Source organism: Malaya genurostris, chromosome 2 (genome assembly GCF_030247185.1).
Source record: "Malaya genurostris strain Urasoe2022 chromosome 2, Malgen_1.1, whole genome shotgun sequence".
NCBI classification, from domain to species: domain Eukaryota; kingdom Metazoa; phylum Arthropoda; class Insecta; order Diptera; family Culicidae; genus Malaya; species Malaya genurostris.
In genome coordinates, this window is record NC_080571.1 from 275,409,759 (window position 1) to 275,422,227 (window position 12,469).

General features: G+C 39.7%; 1 protein-coding gene across 2 annotated transcripts in view; it reads right to left on the reverse strand.

Annotated features, from left to right (window-relative positions):
* Positions 1 to 257: 257 nt before the first annotated feature.
* LOC131430149 (protein Star) overlaps positions 258 to 12,469 on the reverse strand; it is an 87,810-nt gene continuing 75,598 nt past the window's right edge. For both annotated transcript variants that reach the window (XM_058594874.1, XM_058594873.1), the window contains exons 3-5: positions 9,375 to 9,808; positions 9,071 to 9,244; positions 258 to 2,485 (exon numbers count right to left, since the gene is read on the reverse strand). In XM_058594874.1, the coding sequence (XP_058450857.1) occupies positions 1,943 to 2,485; positions 9,071 to 9,244; positions 9,375 to 9,808 (1,151 nt within the window). In that variant the 3' untranslated portion in view covers positions 258 to 1,942. The remainder of the gene's footprint in view (positions 2,486 to 9,070; positions 9,245 to 9,374; positions 9,809 to 12,469) is intronic.

A 12,469-nucleotide genomic window follows, 5' to 3' on the forward strand; every position in this document is an offset into this window, starting at 1 on the left:
CAACAGCGTTTTTCTTCGTCTTGCTTTACGATCTATCACACCGTAGAAAACTTTTTTTTTATGAACTCATCAGTACACCTCCTAGTTCTCTGAAACAACGAAATTGTCATCGATGAATTGAAAGTGACCCTTTCGGTAAGATGAAATGCAAATAGTGGAGAATAATGTAATGTGCCCAAGACCCAACGCCGGGCACGCTTCTCAAATAACATATTTGAAAGGTGTTTCACAACCTATTATAATTAAAACAACTATAATAAAGTACCGCAGATAATCTTTCTTTCATTACATTCTCTTACTGTGTTATTTTCAACAGGAGTAAATACGATAAGTAATCAATCAGTGTTGTGTTGCTTGTCTTTTTGCCTCACAAGCTTTTATTTTTAAATTCACTTCCTAATGATAAATGTATAAAACTACATTCATTTGTATTACCTATCCAGGAATTCTGTGTTACCGCTTGTGTCGTTGTCGTTCTGGTTTAACAAGTACTTCGGGTTAAATAAAATGCTAAAATATCGAGAAATGCTGAAAATAATGCAGTTTACACTTAAAGTTAAAAAGTTACTCTATTCATATTAAAAAAACGGTAATTTCTTAAAATTTCAAACGCGAATATGTACGGAATACAATTATCGATTAAATAACATTCGCCAAAAATGGAGGTTTTTTATGAATGATAGAAAGAATTTCATTGTGTCGATTTAGTGCGTTCGCCCGGAGCTCTGACGTGGGAAAACAAACCTCACTTCTCCGTAGGCAACCTTATTTCACAATTATCGAAAATGTCACTTCAGAATCTATCCTGATCAAGTCGCCTAACTTAGATGTGAGGTTTGACAATCCTTGGTCTGAATGATGTTATTATGTTATCAGTTGGGACTCTTCTCACAGGTAAGTCGGCCTCGTTCATTAAGCAAAGCTTTGGCGCGTCTTTCCGCTGTGGACCCCTGGAAAACTTCTTTTCAAAATATACGTCGTTGACGGTTTCTGGCGAAGATAACATCTAGTTATACTAGCTAGTGCTCACTAAACATCCTTCCAGACAATAGTACTTAGCTAAGTGTAACAGGTCGTTTCAGTTTATATTTGTCTTCATTGATTATTCAAGAGAAATCGTCACGTTAGCTGTACAAGATTTATTCATTGTTATGAAGGCACTTTTAGTTAAAGTGTAGAAGATTATGAAGTATAGTGATATTAATGACTTTCCATCGCTGACGTTTGAACGGAACTGACAAACTGGAACGATTTGCTGCCACAGAGCCAACATCGGATGATTCAGTAAGGGTAATATGGAATTCGGGCGAATGACATAAAATCGTTTTCTTAGAATACTTTAAACAAATGCATTTCAAGTGCAGTTTGATTTCCACACCGTACTTCTCTGGCTTGTATTCAAATCAAAGTTCATCGTTTCTTTTTCTATCCATCCATTGGTTGAGCAATCGTTTTATCAAATCCAAAATAAAATATTTATGTGTATCGTGATAAAGATCATAATGATAAGGGAAATAAATCGCTTTCGAAAACTGGCGATTTATCTAAATGCTATAGTTAATAAATATGAAACTATTCTTTCTTCTCTATTGATTAAGTTGTCTTCTAAATTTATCTTCACTAAACATTTGATAATTCATGCACATAGTGTTGATAAAACGACAAAAAAAACGTTAAAAAATGACCGAGTTTCAGTTCAGACTCAAAATAAGGATAACGAATCTCGTACGCTACGAGATTTTTGATTCATTCTTCGCTTAACTCCTAACGCTGCTATCTACAGGGAATTGTTTCGTGTGGATTTACTAGCCACAAGTTGAATAGAGAGCAATTGCTTTTCTGGAATGATGATTTGGTAGCTTTAGTTTCATCTTTAAAATTCATACTATTTCGATTTGATGTCAGGAGAAAAATCAACTGCTGGACGCTACCCGGTTCGGGTTCACAGAGAAGTGACCATCGGCGGTGAGCTGGTGGAACTTGTAACATGCATCAGCGCATCTGATTCGTCCGCCTGCCCCGCAGCAATTTCTACCTTTTCCGTACTATCAGAAGCATAGCTTTCGGATGTGGTGGTAACTCTCACAGTCGAGGCGCTGCTTTTCGGCAATGGCGAAGAAGTGGTTCCAATACCTTTACGCATAAGTTCCCCTTTCTCGCTGGTACTAATTTTGTTGCTAGTAGTTTTTATGTTACTAATGCCGCTGCTTCCACTATTCTCGGCCGCCACGATATCCGGTACACCGACTACACTGTTGACACGACTTATGCTTCCCTCCAGGCCACCGTGTGCGCTCACGTACTGATAGATAAAGTTACGATCATAGCTGCGGACAATTTTGTATGATTTGCTCAACAGGAAACGTGTAATATTCTGGACGTACTCGTCTACGTCGATGATCAATTCGTCCTCCTCGTAGTAGTGTACCAGATGAATCGAGATCACCTTGATGTGTACTCGATCGAACGGAATCGTCTGGAGGATCTGAAACAAATAAATAGTTGATTAATTTATTTGAAACTGTATAGCGAGAGTTTAGATCTATATTTACTAAGATAAGTGTTTCGTGATGCATTTTCTTCGAAGGTGCATTGACACTAAGGGGTCATTCATAAACCACGTGGACTCTTAGAATTAGAATTAGGGAAGTAGAAAAAGTCTACAATAGACTACGAGAGAGGAGGGGGAGTTTCGTCTAAGCCTACGTGGACTTGTATATTTTTCTCAATACAAATGAAATAACATTTTGATTCTAGTGGAATTCGAGAAATATTCGAAAAGTAAGGGCCGTTTTGTCATTAAAAAGTTATAATCATTTAAAGTAGGTAATGTACAACCGATCTCCCGTATACGCATAATTGTCCCATATCCTATAGGATTTCCTATGTATATGGAACTTGGAAATGGCAGTTTATGTATAAAACAAACTAAACTTTACGTTTAGTCTACGATTCGTCACTCCATAACTGTTTATGTTAAACCGTTATTCCAATTAGAAGTTTCAACATAAACCACTAAGCAGACATAAAGCTTCTGCTTCTTGCAGAGCACTTTGTTAGGTTTTTCCTAACTGATGTACGACGAGTCTAAGACGAAAGGTGAACTAAATAATTGTAATGTTCCCTGAATACAACAATTGTTTATTACCACATTTAGTTTGCTAATAAATAATGATAATGCTTGCCTTCTCTTTACAGAGAGTGAGCCTTTCCGAGCGTCTGTTCTCCATGTTAGGATTACCGTCCTTGTGTCAGCGTGGGACTCTAAACAGTGCTGACACGATGGCCCTCCGACGAGCATGTTGGTTGGTGCAGGCCTAACAAGCCGCCCGGAAAAATGAAGTTACGAACAATTAAGAAAGAAATACAACTCGAAATAATCGGCTAAGACCTACGCGACGAAGTAAGGACTACGATTGGAAGCTTGGCACATAGAACTGCAAATCGCTTGGCTTCCCACGATACAACCGAATGCTGCATGATGAGCTTCAAATCCGCGACTTCGATGTCGTAGCACTGCAGGAACTTTGTTGGACGGGACAGAAGGTGTGGAAAAGTGGGCATCGAGTGGCTACCTTCTACCAGAGCTGTGGTAGACCAGTGTTCTAGGAACGGTTTTTGTAGTGTTGGGTAAGATGAGCAAGCGCGTAATTGGGTGGCAGCCAATCAGTGATAGGATGTGCGTGTTGAAGAGCAAGGGCCGCATCTTCAGTTACAGCATCATCAACGTGCACTCCCCACATGGGACGAGACCTGATGACGAGAAGGAAGCATTTTACGCGCCGGGAGGCACTATACAGTCCTGTGATCGGGCTGGAGAGCCTGAACGCGGCAACAAACAACAATGGCCAACGATGCGTGAACTTCGCGGCCTCACGAAGAATGGTAGTTTGAAGCACCTTCCTTCCCCGCAAAGGTATCCACAAAGCCACCTGGAGATCACCTGATCAACATACGGAAAATCTAATCGACCACGTTCTCATCGGTGGGCGATTCTTCTCCGACATCATCAATGTCCGCACTTACCGCAGTGCCAACATTGATTCTGACGGTACACAACACTCGTCGCACGCTGGGACTCAATCTCGAGCAGCTACGTAGCATTCGTACTGCAGAGGTATACGCGCAACAACTGGACCTAGTGGTACCAACGGAAGAGCAGCTTGGCGCGGTGACTATTGAAGACGGCTGGAAGAATATAAGGTCCGCCGTAAGTAGCACTATTGCAACCGTACTAGGTAGACGAGGTTATCAAATCAAAGAAATGACTGGTTTGACGGCGAATGCCAGCAGTTGGTCGAAAAGAAGAATGCAGCAAGGGAGAGGATGCTGCAACACCGCACTAGAGCGAACGAGGAACGATGCAGAAAGGCACGGAACAGACTGAACACGGTTTTCCGGAGGAAAAAGCGCCACCAGGAAGGCCAAGATCGCGAAGCGATGGAACAGCTGTACCGCGCAAATGACACACTGAAATTCTATGAGAAGGTGAACTGCTCAGGTAGAGGCCACCCGCCACAGGCCGAAATGTGCAGAGATACCAGTGGTAACCTTCTCACGAACGAACGTGAGGTGATCGACAGGGGGAAGCAGTACTTTGACGAGCATTTGAATGGCGATGCACAAGATACAGAGAACGACACAGGAATCAATCTGGGTGCACGCTCAGCCGACGACAGATTCCCACCACCTGATCTTTTGGAGATAAGTGAGGAGATCGGCAAGCTGAGGAACATCAAAGCCGCGGGCACTGACCAGTTACCAGGCGAGTTGCTCAAACATGGAGGAGAGACACTGGCTGACTTCTAAGATTTGGGAGGAGGTAATTCTACCGCAAGAATGGATGGATGGAGTAGTATGTCCTGTCTACAAAAAGGGCGATAAGCTGGATTGTTGCAATTACCGCGCAATCACATTGTTGAACGCCGCCTACAAGGTACTCTCCCAAATCCTTTGCCGTCGTCTATCACCAATAGCCAAAAATTTGAGAGCCGTACCAAACGGGATTTACTGGTGCTCGCGCCACTACGGATGACATATTCGCGATAAGACAAGTACTCCAGAAGTATCGTGAATACAACGTACCCACGCATCACCTATTCATTTACTTAAAAATGACATACAACACAATCGATCGAGAATAGCAGATCATGGACGAATACGGTTTTCCGTATAAACTGACGCGATTGGTCAAAGCAACGATGGATAGAGTTATGTACTACGTCCGAATATGTGGTACGCTCTTGAGTCTCTTCGAATCTCGGATTGCTACAGCAAGGTGATAAATATTCTTGTATCTTGTTCAATATTACTTTGGATTGTGAGATTTCAAGAGCAAGAATCGACACGAGTGGCACGATCTTCCGAAAGTCCGTACAGCTTTATGGCTTCACTGACCATATTGATTTTGTGACACGTAACCTTCAGAATATGATATGAGAACATACATCGGACTGCAAGCTGAAGCTAGGCATTTCGAAATGGCCATAATTGCGTCAAAAACAAAATACATGAGAGGAAGAGGCTGTAGAGAAAAAACACTACGCCTTCCACCACAAATATTGAAGACGGTGACGATATCGAGGTGGTTGACGAGTTCGTTGACCATTTACAAAACGCTCATTCAGGAATCAGAACAAATCGGCTCAAATGGCCCTTGAAATTTGGAGATTTGTGCCTTTTGTGTTGTCTCAAACATACAAGCAAAAGTTCATTAAATCAACCTTAAAAATGTGTTATTTTTGACGCGGTCATCATACACGATTTTTTTTTCAAATGTGCATAACGAAGCTTTTTTTAAATTGAGTATTGAAAGAAGCCATCCTCTGATATTTAGTTTGCCAATGATTACTCCAGCACATAAGAACAGATTGGGAAAAGATTGACAAATGAAACTACAAAAATGAAAATTTGCGAAAAAGTTACTACAGAGACGGGATTTGAAACCGTAACTTTTTCTATCCGGGAAAATCGATTTGTCAATCAAACTACTGTGCACGTGAAACACACGCGGATTAGGTTTAACTCACAAACAACTTAATTATACACTACAGCTTATTTCAATTGATGCGGAACACTCCTATCGAAATACATTTCATCTCAATCAAGGGAATCAAATATTGCTTATATCTAGAATTCAACAGACAATACATGATTTAGCCTGGAATACAACAAATTTTTAGAAAGAAATTGGAAAGTTGTAGTTTCAAATGGACAACACACTAAATAGAAAATATATTATGGGATTTCAACAATAAAGCACAAAAAAAACAATTGAAAAACGTTGAACTTGATGAAGACTTGCTTCACACAAGAAAGAATCTTGTAGAGCCGCAATTCGTGGACCCGACTAGGAGGCACATTGTAGGGTAACGGTACCCCCATTTATCTTTATAGCAGAAGTCATCTCATATACAAAAAACTATTAGTTATTGTGAGATCTGTTATCTCTGTTCTATAGATTGACTTGAAGGGTAAAATGCAAATAGGCACATTTGCTGCAAGTTCAACAGTAATAACAGCTGTATTGCACAATTTTCGAACTATTTTTTCTGCCGTATCGCTTCTTAGAGCCGAAGCAAAGATCCTTTTTACCTTTTTTATATATATAAAAAATAGGTATAGAATTCGCTCAAACTTTCGAAAAATTTTCCGAGGCCCGGAGGGCCGAATGTCATATACCAATCGATTCAGCTCGACGAACTGAGCAAATGTCTGTGTGTGTGTGTGTGTGTGTGTGTGTGTATGTGTGTGTATGTGTGTGTGTCTGTATGTGTGTTGTCAACTAAGAGGTCGAGATCTCAGAGATGGCTCGACCGATTTTGATCAAACTATTCGCAAATGAAAGGTCTCCCCGTCACCCAGAACGCTATCGAATGGTTTTGAGATCGGATGTTTACTTTTTGAGTTATACGAAGTTTTATGTCAAAATTTTCAGTTTTTTGACAGTATCTGTCACAATTGACATTGAAAACAGAATATGTTTCCAGACTTAGATTTCGCTCGGTAACACCTATCCAACAAGCCATAGATTGTTAAAATCCGTCCATTTTTAACGGAGATATCGATATTTTTGTGTAAGCCTTATTCCAGTAGAAGGAATTTTGAGCGCTGTATGAAAAAGCAATGCTTGAGAGCAACATGAAACACGATTTTGTATACTGTTACATATAATTGTTTCTAAGTACCAAAAAGACTGTGTACAGCATCCTTTTTTATGACAATTTGCCTCGGACCAATTTTAGCACGGTTCATTTTTGGCAACATAATCTTTCGAATATGGCATATGTAAACCAGATGATACCAGCATTATCGAGTTGGAAGTAATTCCATAATTATATTGATTTAAACTATTTACAGCAATAAATGCTGGAAGAACATGACTTCCATATACCATACGACTCAGTTCATCGAGATCAGCAAATGCGTGTGTGACAAATAATTTCACTCAATTTTCTCGGAGATGGTTAAACCGTTTTCTACAAACTCAGATTCATATGAAAAGTCTAATACTCCCAAATAAGGTTCCTGAATTACGTTTGGATCCGACTTCTGATTGCGGAACCACAGGATGATATGTGAAACGAAATTAAAATAATGCAATTAATTTTTCTCGTAGATGGCTGAACCGATCTAAGATTCAAATGAAATCTAAGAATCATCTATGATTCAAATGAGAGGTCTTAAAATCCTATAAAACCTCTTACTTTTTAGTCAGATCCGACTTCTGGTTTAGAAAATGCAGGGTGATTAGTATAAAAATGTCCATTTCACATAAATTAATCAGGTTTATCGGGTTTGCAGATTTGGATAGTCGATTACCAAATAAATTTATTTCAGTTTGAGCGGTATTCGTTTTTGGATTCGGAATGTACCCCCAAATTTTAATTCGCACTACAATTTCTCAAAGATGTCTACACACTGCTCAGGTGAATTTAACTGATTTCGACTACACCGATTTTAGAATTCCGGTTCCAGTATCGAGTCGATTCTCAAAGCTCAATCATTTTCTCAAAAAAGACCAAATCGAACTTCAAAAACAAATATTACAGGACTTAAGGTCCCATAAAAAATTGGTGAATTTTATCCGATTCTGGAATTACAGATGATGAGTATATAAATTTCATGTAAATTGTTTGGCGTAATAATTTATGGCCATTCGAATCATTTTGGGCTATGCTAATTCCTGAATACCGACTCTGGAAGTACCATAAATAATGACGAAAAACTCTAAAATGGAACTTACCTCGACATCTCATGGAATGTTCAATCGATTGTCGCACGCTAAGATTGAAATTCGATATGTTTTGCAGTTTCGGCATTACAGGGTAATGAGTGATTAAAATCTCAATTTGCCGTTTTAAACGACGATAATTAAAATAATGTCATGAGAACTAAAACACCTAAGAATATCCATGCAAAAACACATGCGTATTGATAAAAAAAGGTATCATCTCACTGCTAGGTGGATTAAGCACGTTTTTTTATCACCATTCATTGATAGAGAATCGAGTAATCTATAAAATAACATGGCGTCTCCACTAATGAGATGACTTTTCAATAGCATTGGGACAATAGCCCTATTCGGGATTCATCCAGACATAATATTGTAGAAAAAGTTATTCCATAAGAGTCACAGAGTCAGTGAAGCATACCACCAGAATTAAGGCAAAGAAACTTGTATTATTGTATTTATAATACACAGACAATCAATGAAAACAATCAACAATCAAAGTTGAAGGATTATCCTAACCAGAACGATTACAGGTGATAATTTAAACCGAAACCATAATTCTAACCACAATGTCACGAGTATAGTTTGCATTATTTACCCTTACTTTCTCTTTTGCAGTACTATTTCCACAACGAACACTTTACTCGACTTCAATATCAAACATAAAACAACGCATAAACAAGGCTCGTACCAATAATCTAGATAACAACCGCCGTAGTATTTACTACAAATCGATTTTTCTAACCACAAATTCACCCCTACCAAACCCGGGTGAAAGCAAATTTCCGTCTGTCCTACCAAATCCCTCGGACAGTGTTCATGTTTAAGTTGGGTTACCTGTAGTTCCTGGCCCTGGCAACCAAGGCTGAGCAAATCGATCGAAGTCCTGTTGACAGCCAACATTAGCGTGTAGACCGGGAAACACTTGACGCGTGGGTGGAACCATTCTGTCTCCTCATCCAGCACACTGTTGATTCGTACCTCGCTGTCGTCGTCGTGATGAAGCGTGACCTACGGTTAACATAAAATGTGGTTAGCACTACCGAATAAATTTTGAGCTCGAACCAAGGAGAACTGAGTCAACAGAATGATTGCCTATCCATCACGGTGTTTCCCTCGGTTCAACTTGTTTTCCACTAACCTCTTTGGGGTAGGTGTTGGGCGATAGACACGCGTGAATAACCTGCACGTTGGAACGAAAAGCGTTCTGTTTGCGGAGGGAGAAATATTTCCGTGGATCCGGTTCGACCAGATAACCGCCCCAGTTCATGGTTTCTGCTAGCCAGGGAGCAGTCATCATTGAATCGCTAATGCCAGTTAGCGACTGGAAGAATGTTCCGAATTTCTTCTTCCCCAGCAGATCAGACACAAAACGAGCCATCTCCGGGGTCAGTTCATGCCGGTTGGTAAAGTTTAGATGTTCCACTGGAGCGTTGGCATTTCGCATGAACGTCATCGGATACTTTTTCATATGGATGTCTCGAACGTATTTCACCAGTGCCGGATTATCCTGCGGGACGCCCATCAAATCATAGTCGCGGGACATGTTCAGCCGAAACTGTTGATGCCGTATTTCTGAAAAAAGGAAGAAAGTGACGAAATATAGTACGGGTTTCTTTTATTTTTATTAGACGAAACACAGTTTCGTGTTAATTGGCTGAGCCTATCGCCCTCGGATCTGGTTCATTTGGGTCGAAAAACCACGAACAAATTAATCAACAACAACCGGTATCGTGCAAATTCTCCCAGTAATTGCCGGTGGTCAACCAGAGACGCTGAATTAAATAAATAGAAATGTAATTACAGCCATAAATACCAACCCGGCTTCGGAAAGAACGACCATATTTGTATGACCGGACTACATCAAGCGTATCTAAAGAGGTAATCTAACCTTAATAAATATCGTCGGTGAACTTTGCCACTCATCGGGACGGCGTACTGCTGTGTACAGTTACAACAGTTCAAAATCACACAAATAAATGACTTCCACATCTAATGAACTGTCGTGCCAACAGAGAGATTAGAGACTCGATTTTGATTGTGTTCTATAGGTGAGAAGTAGTTGGAAAATATTTTGGAATTAAAAACTTACTGTCCAAATTACCAAAATTTCAAAAATTTCTTGTGATTTCATAATTTTTTTTCTCGCGGTATAGTTTTCTCGCGTGGGATTTGGTTATCGTATTCTGCTTGTTTGCTTGGACCCCTTTCGCTACCTTGAAGACATTAAGTTTTATCCGCTTCATTGTCTGTTGGATGAGACGGACGAATATATCTCTTTGACCTCGTCCCGAATCAAAAGAGTCGGATTGTGCTTGAAATAATCCCTCATCACAGGGGCGTCTCGTCCTCATGTGCACCTCGTGCGCTGCACAACCGATCAAATTGAAGGAATTAATTGCATTCCCTCATCCGCATGCAATTATTTTTATACTCTCTATTTTTTCGATGAAAGCATGTCGGATGGCTCCAAATATAAAATAATGAGTGATTTTGTCCATAGCGCAATATGCGCAAATTCTCCCTAAGCTCATGCAGCTCAGCGAGAATTGCATATTGCGCCAATACCAACCAAACAACGTTTTCATATTGCATTGTCGTAGTGCTCTGAACTCGAGTACTTTGCCTTGTGCACCGAAATTGCGTACATTTACACACATCATATAATACATCCAACTTCAAATTTCAAGTATCTCTTGTCGCTCTGTTAGTATCTTTTCCGTGCACTTGAGTTACTGCACAGATTCAAGAACTTGTATGCGGGAGAGACTTATGCTTATGGCAGTTGAAAACGAATTGCTGTCTCAGTTGCAACATTGAAGCGGTTTTATTGATGAAGTTATTGAAAGATTTTCTCGACCTGCGGAGCGCCGAATTGTAATTGTATTGTAACGATGATACGAAATAAGTTTGAAAAAAAAACTCCCTTCGAAAAGTATATCGTTATTCCATTGTATTGAAAACCACAAGTGAATATCCATTCCTCATTCCATTCTCCAATGGTTTTCACTTACAACGAACTGTTAACACATGGATCAATAAGTCTCGAGACTAACAATGGAAACAACATTTTTTTTGCAATATTTTTTTATTCATCAACATAATCACCTTTTAGGGTGATACAATGGTTCCAACGTTTTTCCAATTTTTCAATACCATGTTTATAAAAAAAATTATCTTTCGCTTCAAATAAGCTTCAGTTTCAGCGATGACCTCCTCATTTGAGCCAAATCTTTTTCCCTGGAGCATTTTTTAAGATCAGCAAAGAGCCAGTAGTAACTGGGAGCTAAATCTGGCGAGTATGGGGAGTGGGGAACCAGATCAAAGCCCAATTCGTTCAATTTCGCCATTGTTTTCATCGACTTGTGGCAGGGTGCATTGTCTTGATGAAAAAGGATTTTTTTTTCTCTGCATGTGCGGTCGTTTTCTTGCGATTTCATCCTTCAAACGCACCAGTAAGTCAATATAATAATCACTGTTGATCGATTTACGGTACGACCACGTTCAAACTCGACGAACCACCGACAAATCGTTTTTTTTTATGGACAAGAGTCCGGATAACATTTTTACCCATTAAAAAACAATGGGCCGTATGAATAAAACGTAGCATGTTTGAATTTCGGTAGTAAATGCTACATGTGGATCACGTTCCTGTCAAAAGCAGAGACTTTACTACACAATAACGTTCGAACATGTAGTATTTACTACAATTTTTCGGTAGGTAGCTCCAGAGGATGCTACTCGTGTGTTTGCTGATAAAGTGAAGTAGAAAAATTAAAACCAAACCAAACGTGTTTTACTCTGTGGACTACGTTTTCGAGAAGATACTACAAACAAGAGACTTTACTACATTTTATTCATACGGCCCAATGTTTTATCAAAACACGAAACTCGTTTTTTTTTTCATTTTTTAAACAAACTACAAAACGACTTTACTCCAACCTTGATAATTCAGCTGTTCCTGGTCGGATCGACTTAAAATATTGACCCGTTTCAAGCAAAGGTTAGTACTCTAGAAAGACGTGGTTACTGGTTTACTACGAGCGCCATCTCTGCTTTAGTCTCGGGACTTATTGATCCATGTGTTATATATGATATCGTACCACTTAAACAGTGCACAACCTGTAAATTTTGTCACGAGGCGCCACTGCCCTTATCATACTTTCGTTCAAATGGTTGCATTTTTTCGCTTTTCTTCCTCTGTCAGCTCTCCACGGGGTCGTCTGGGTTTCCTAC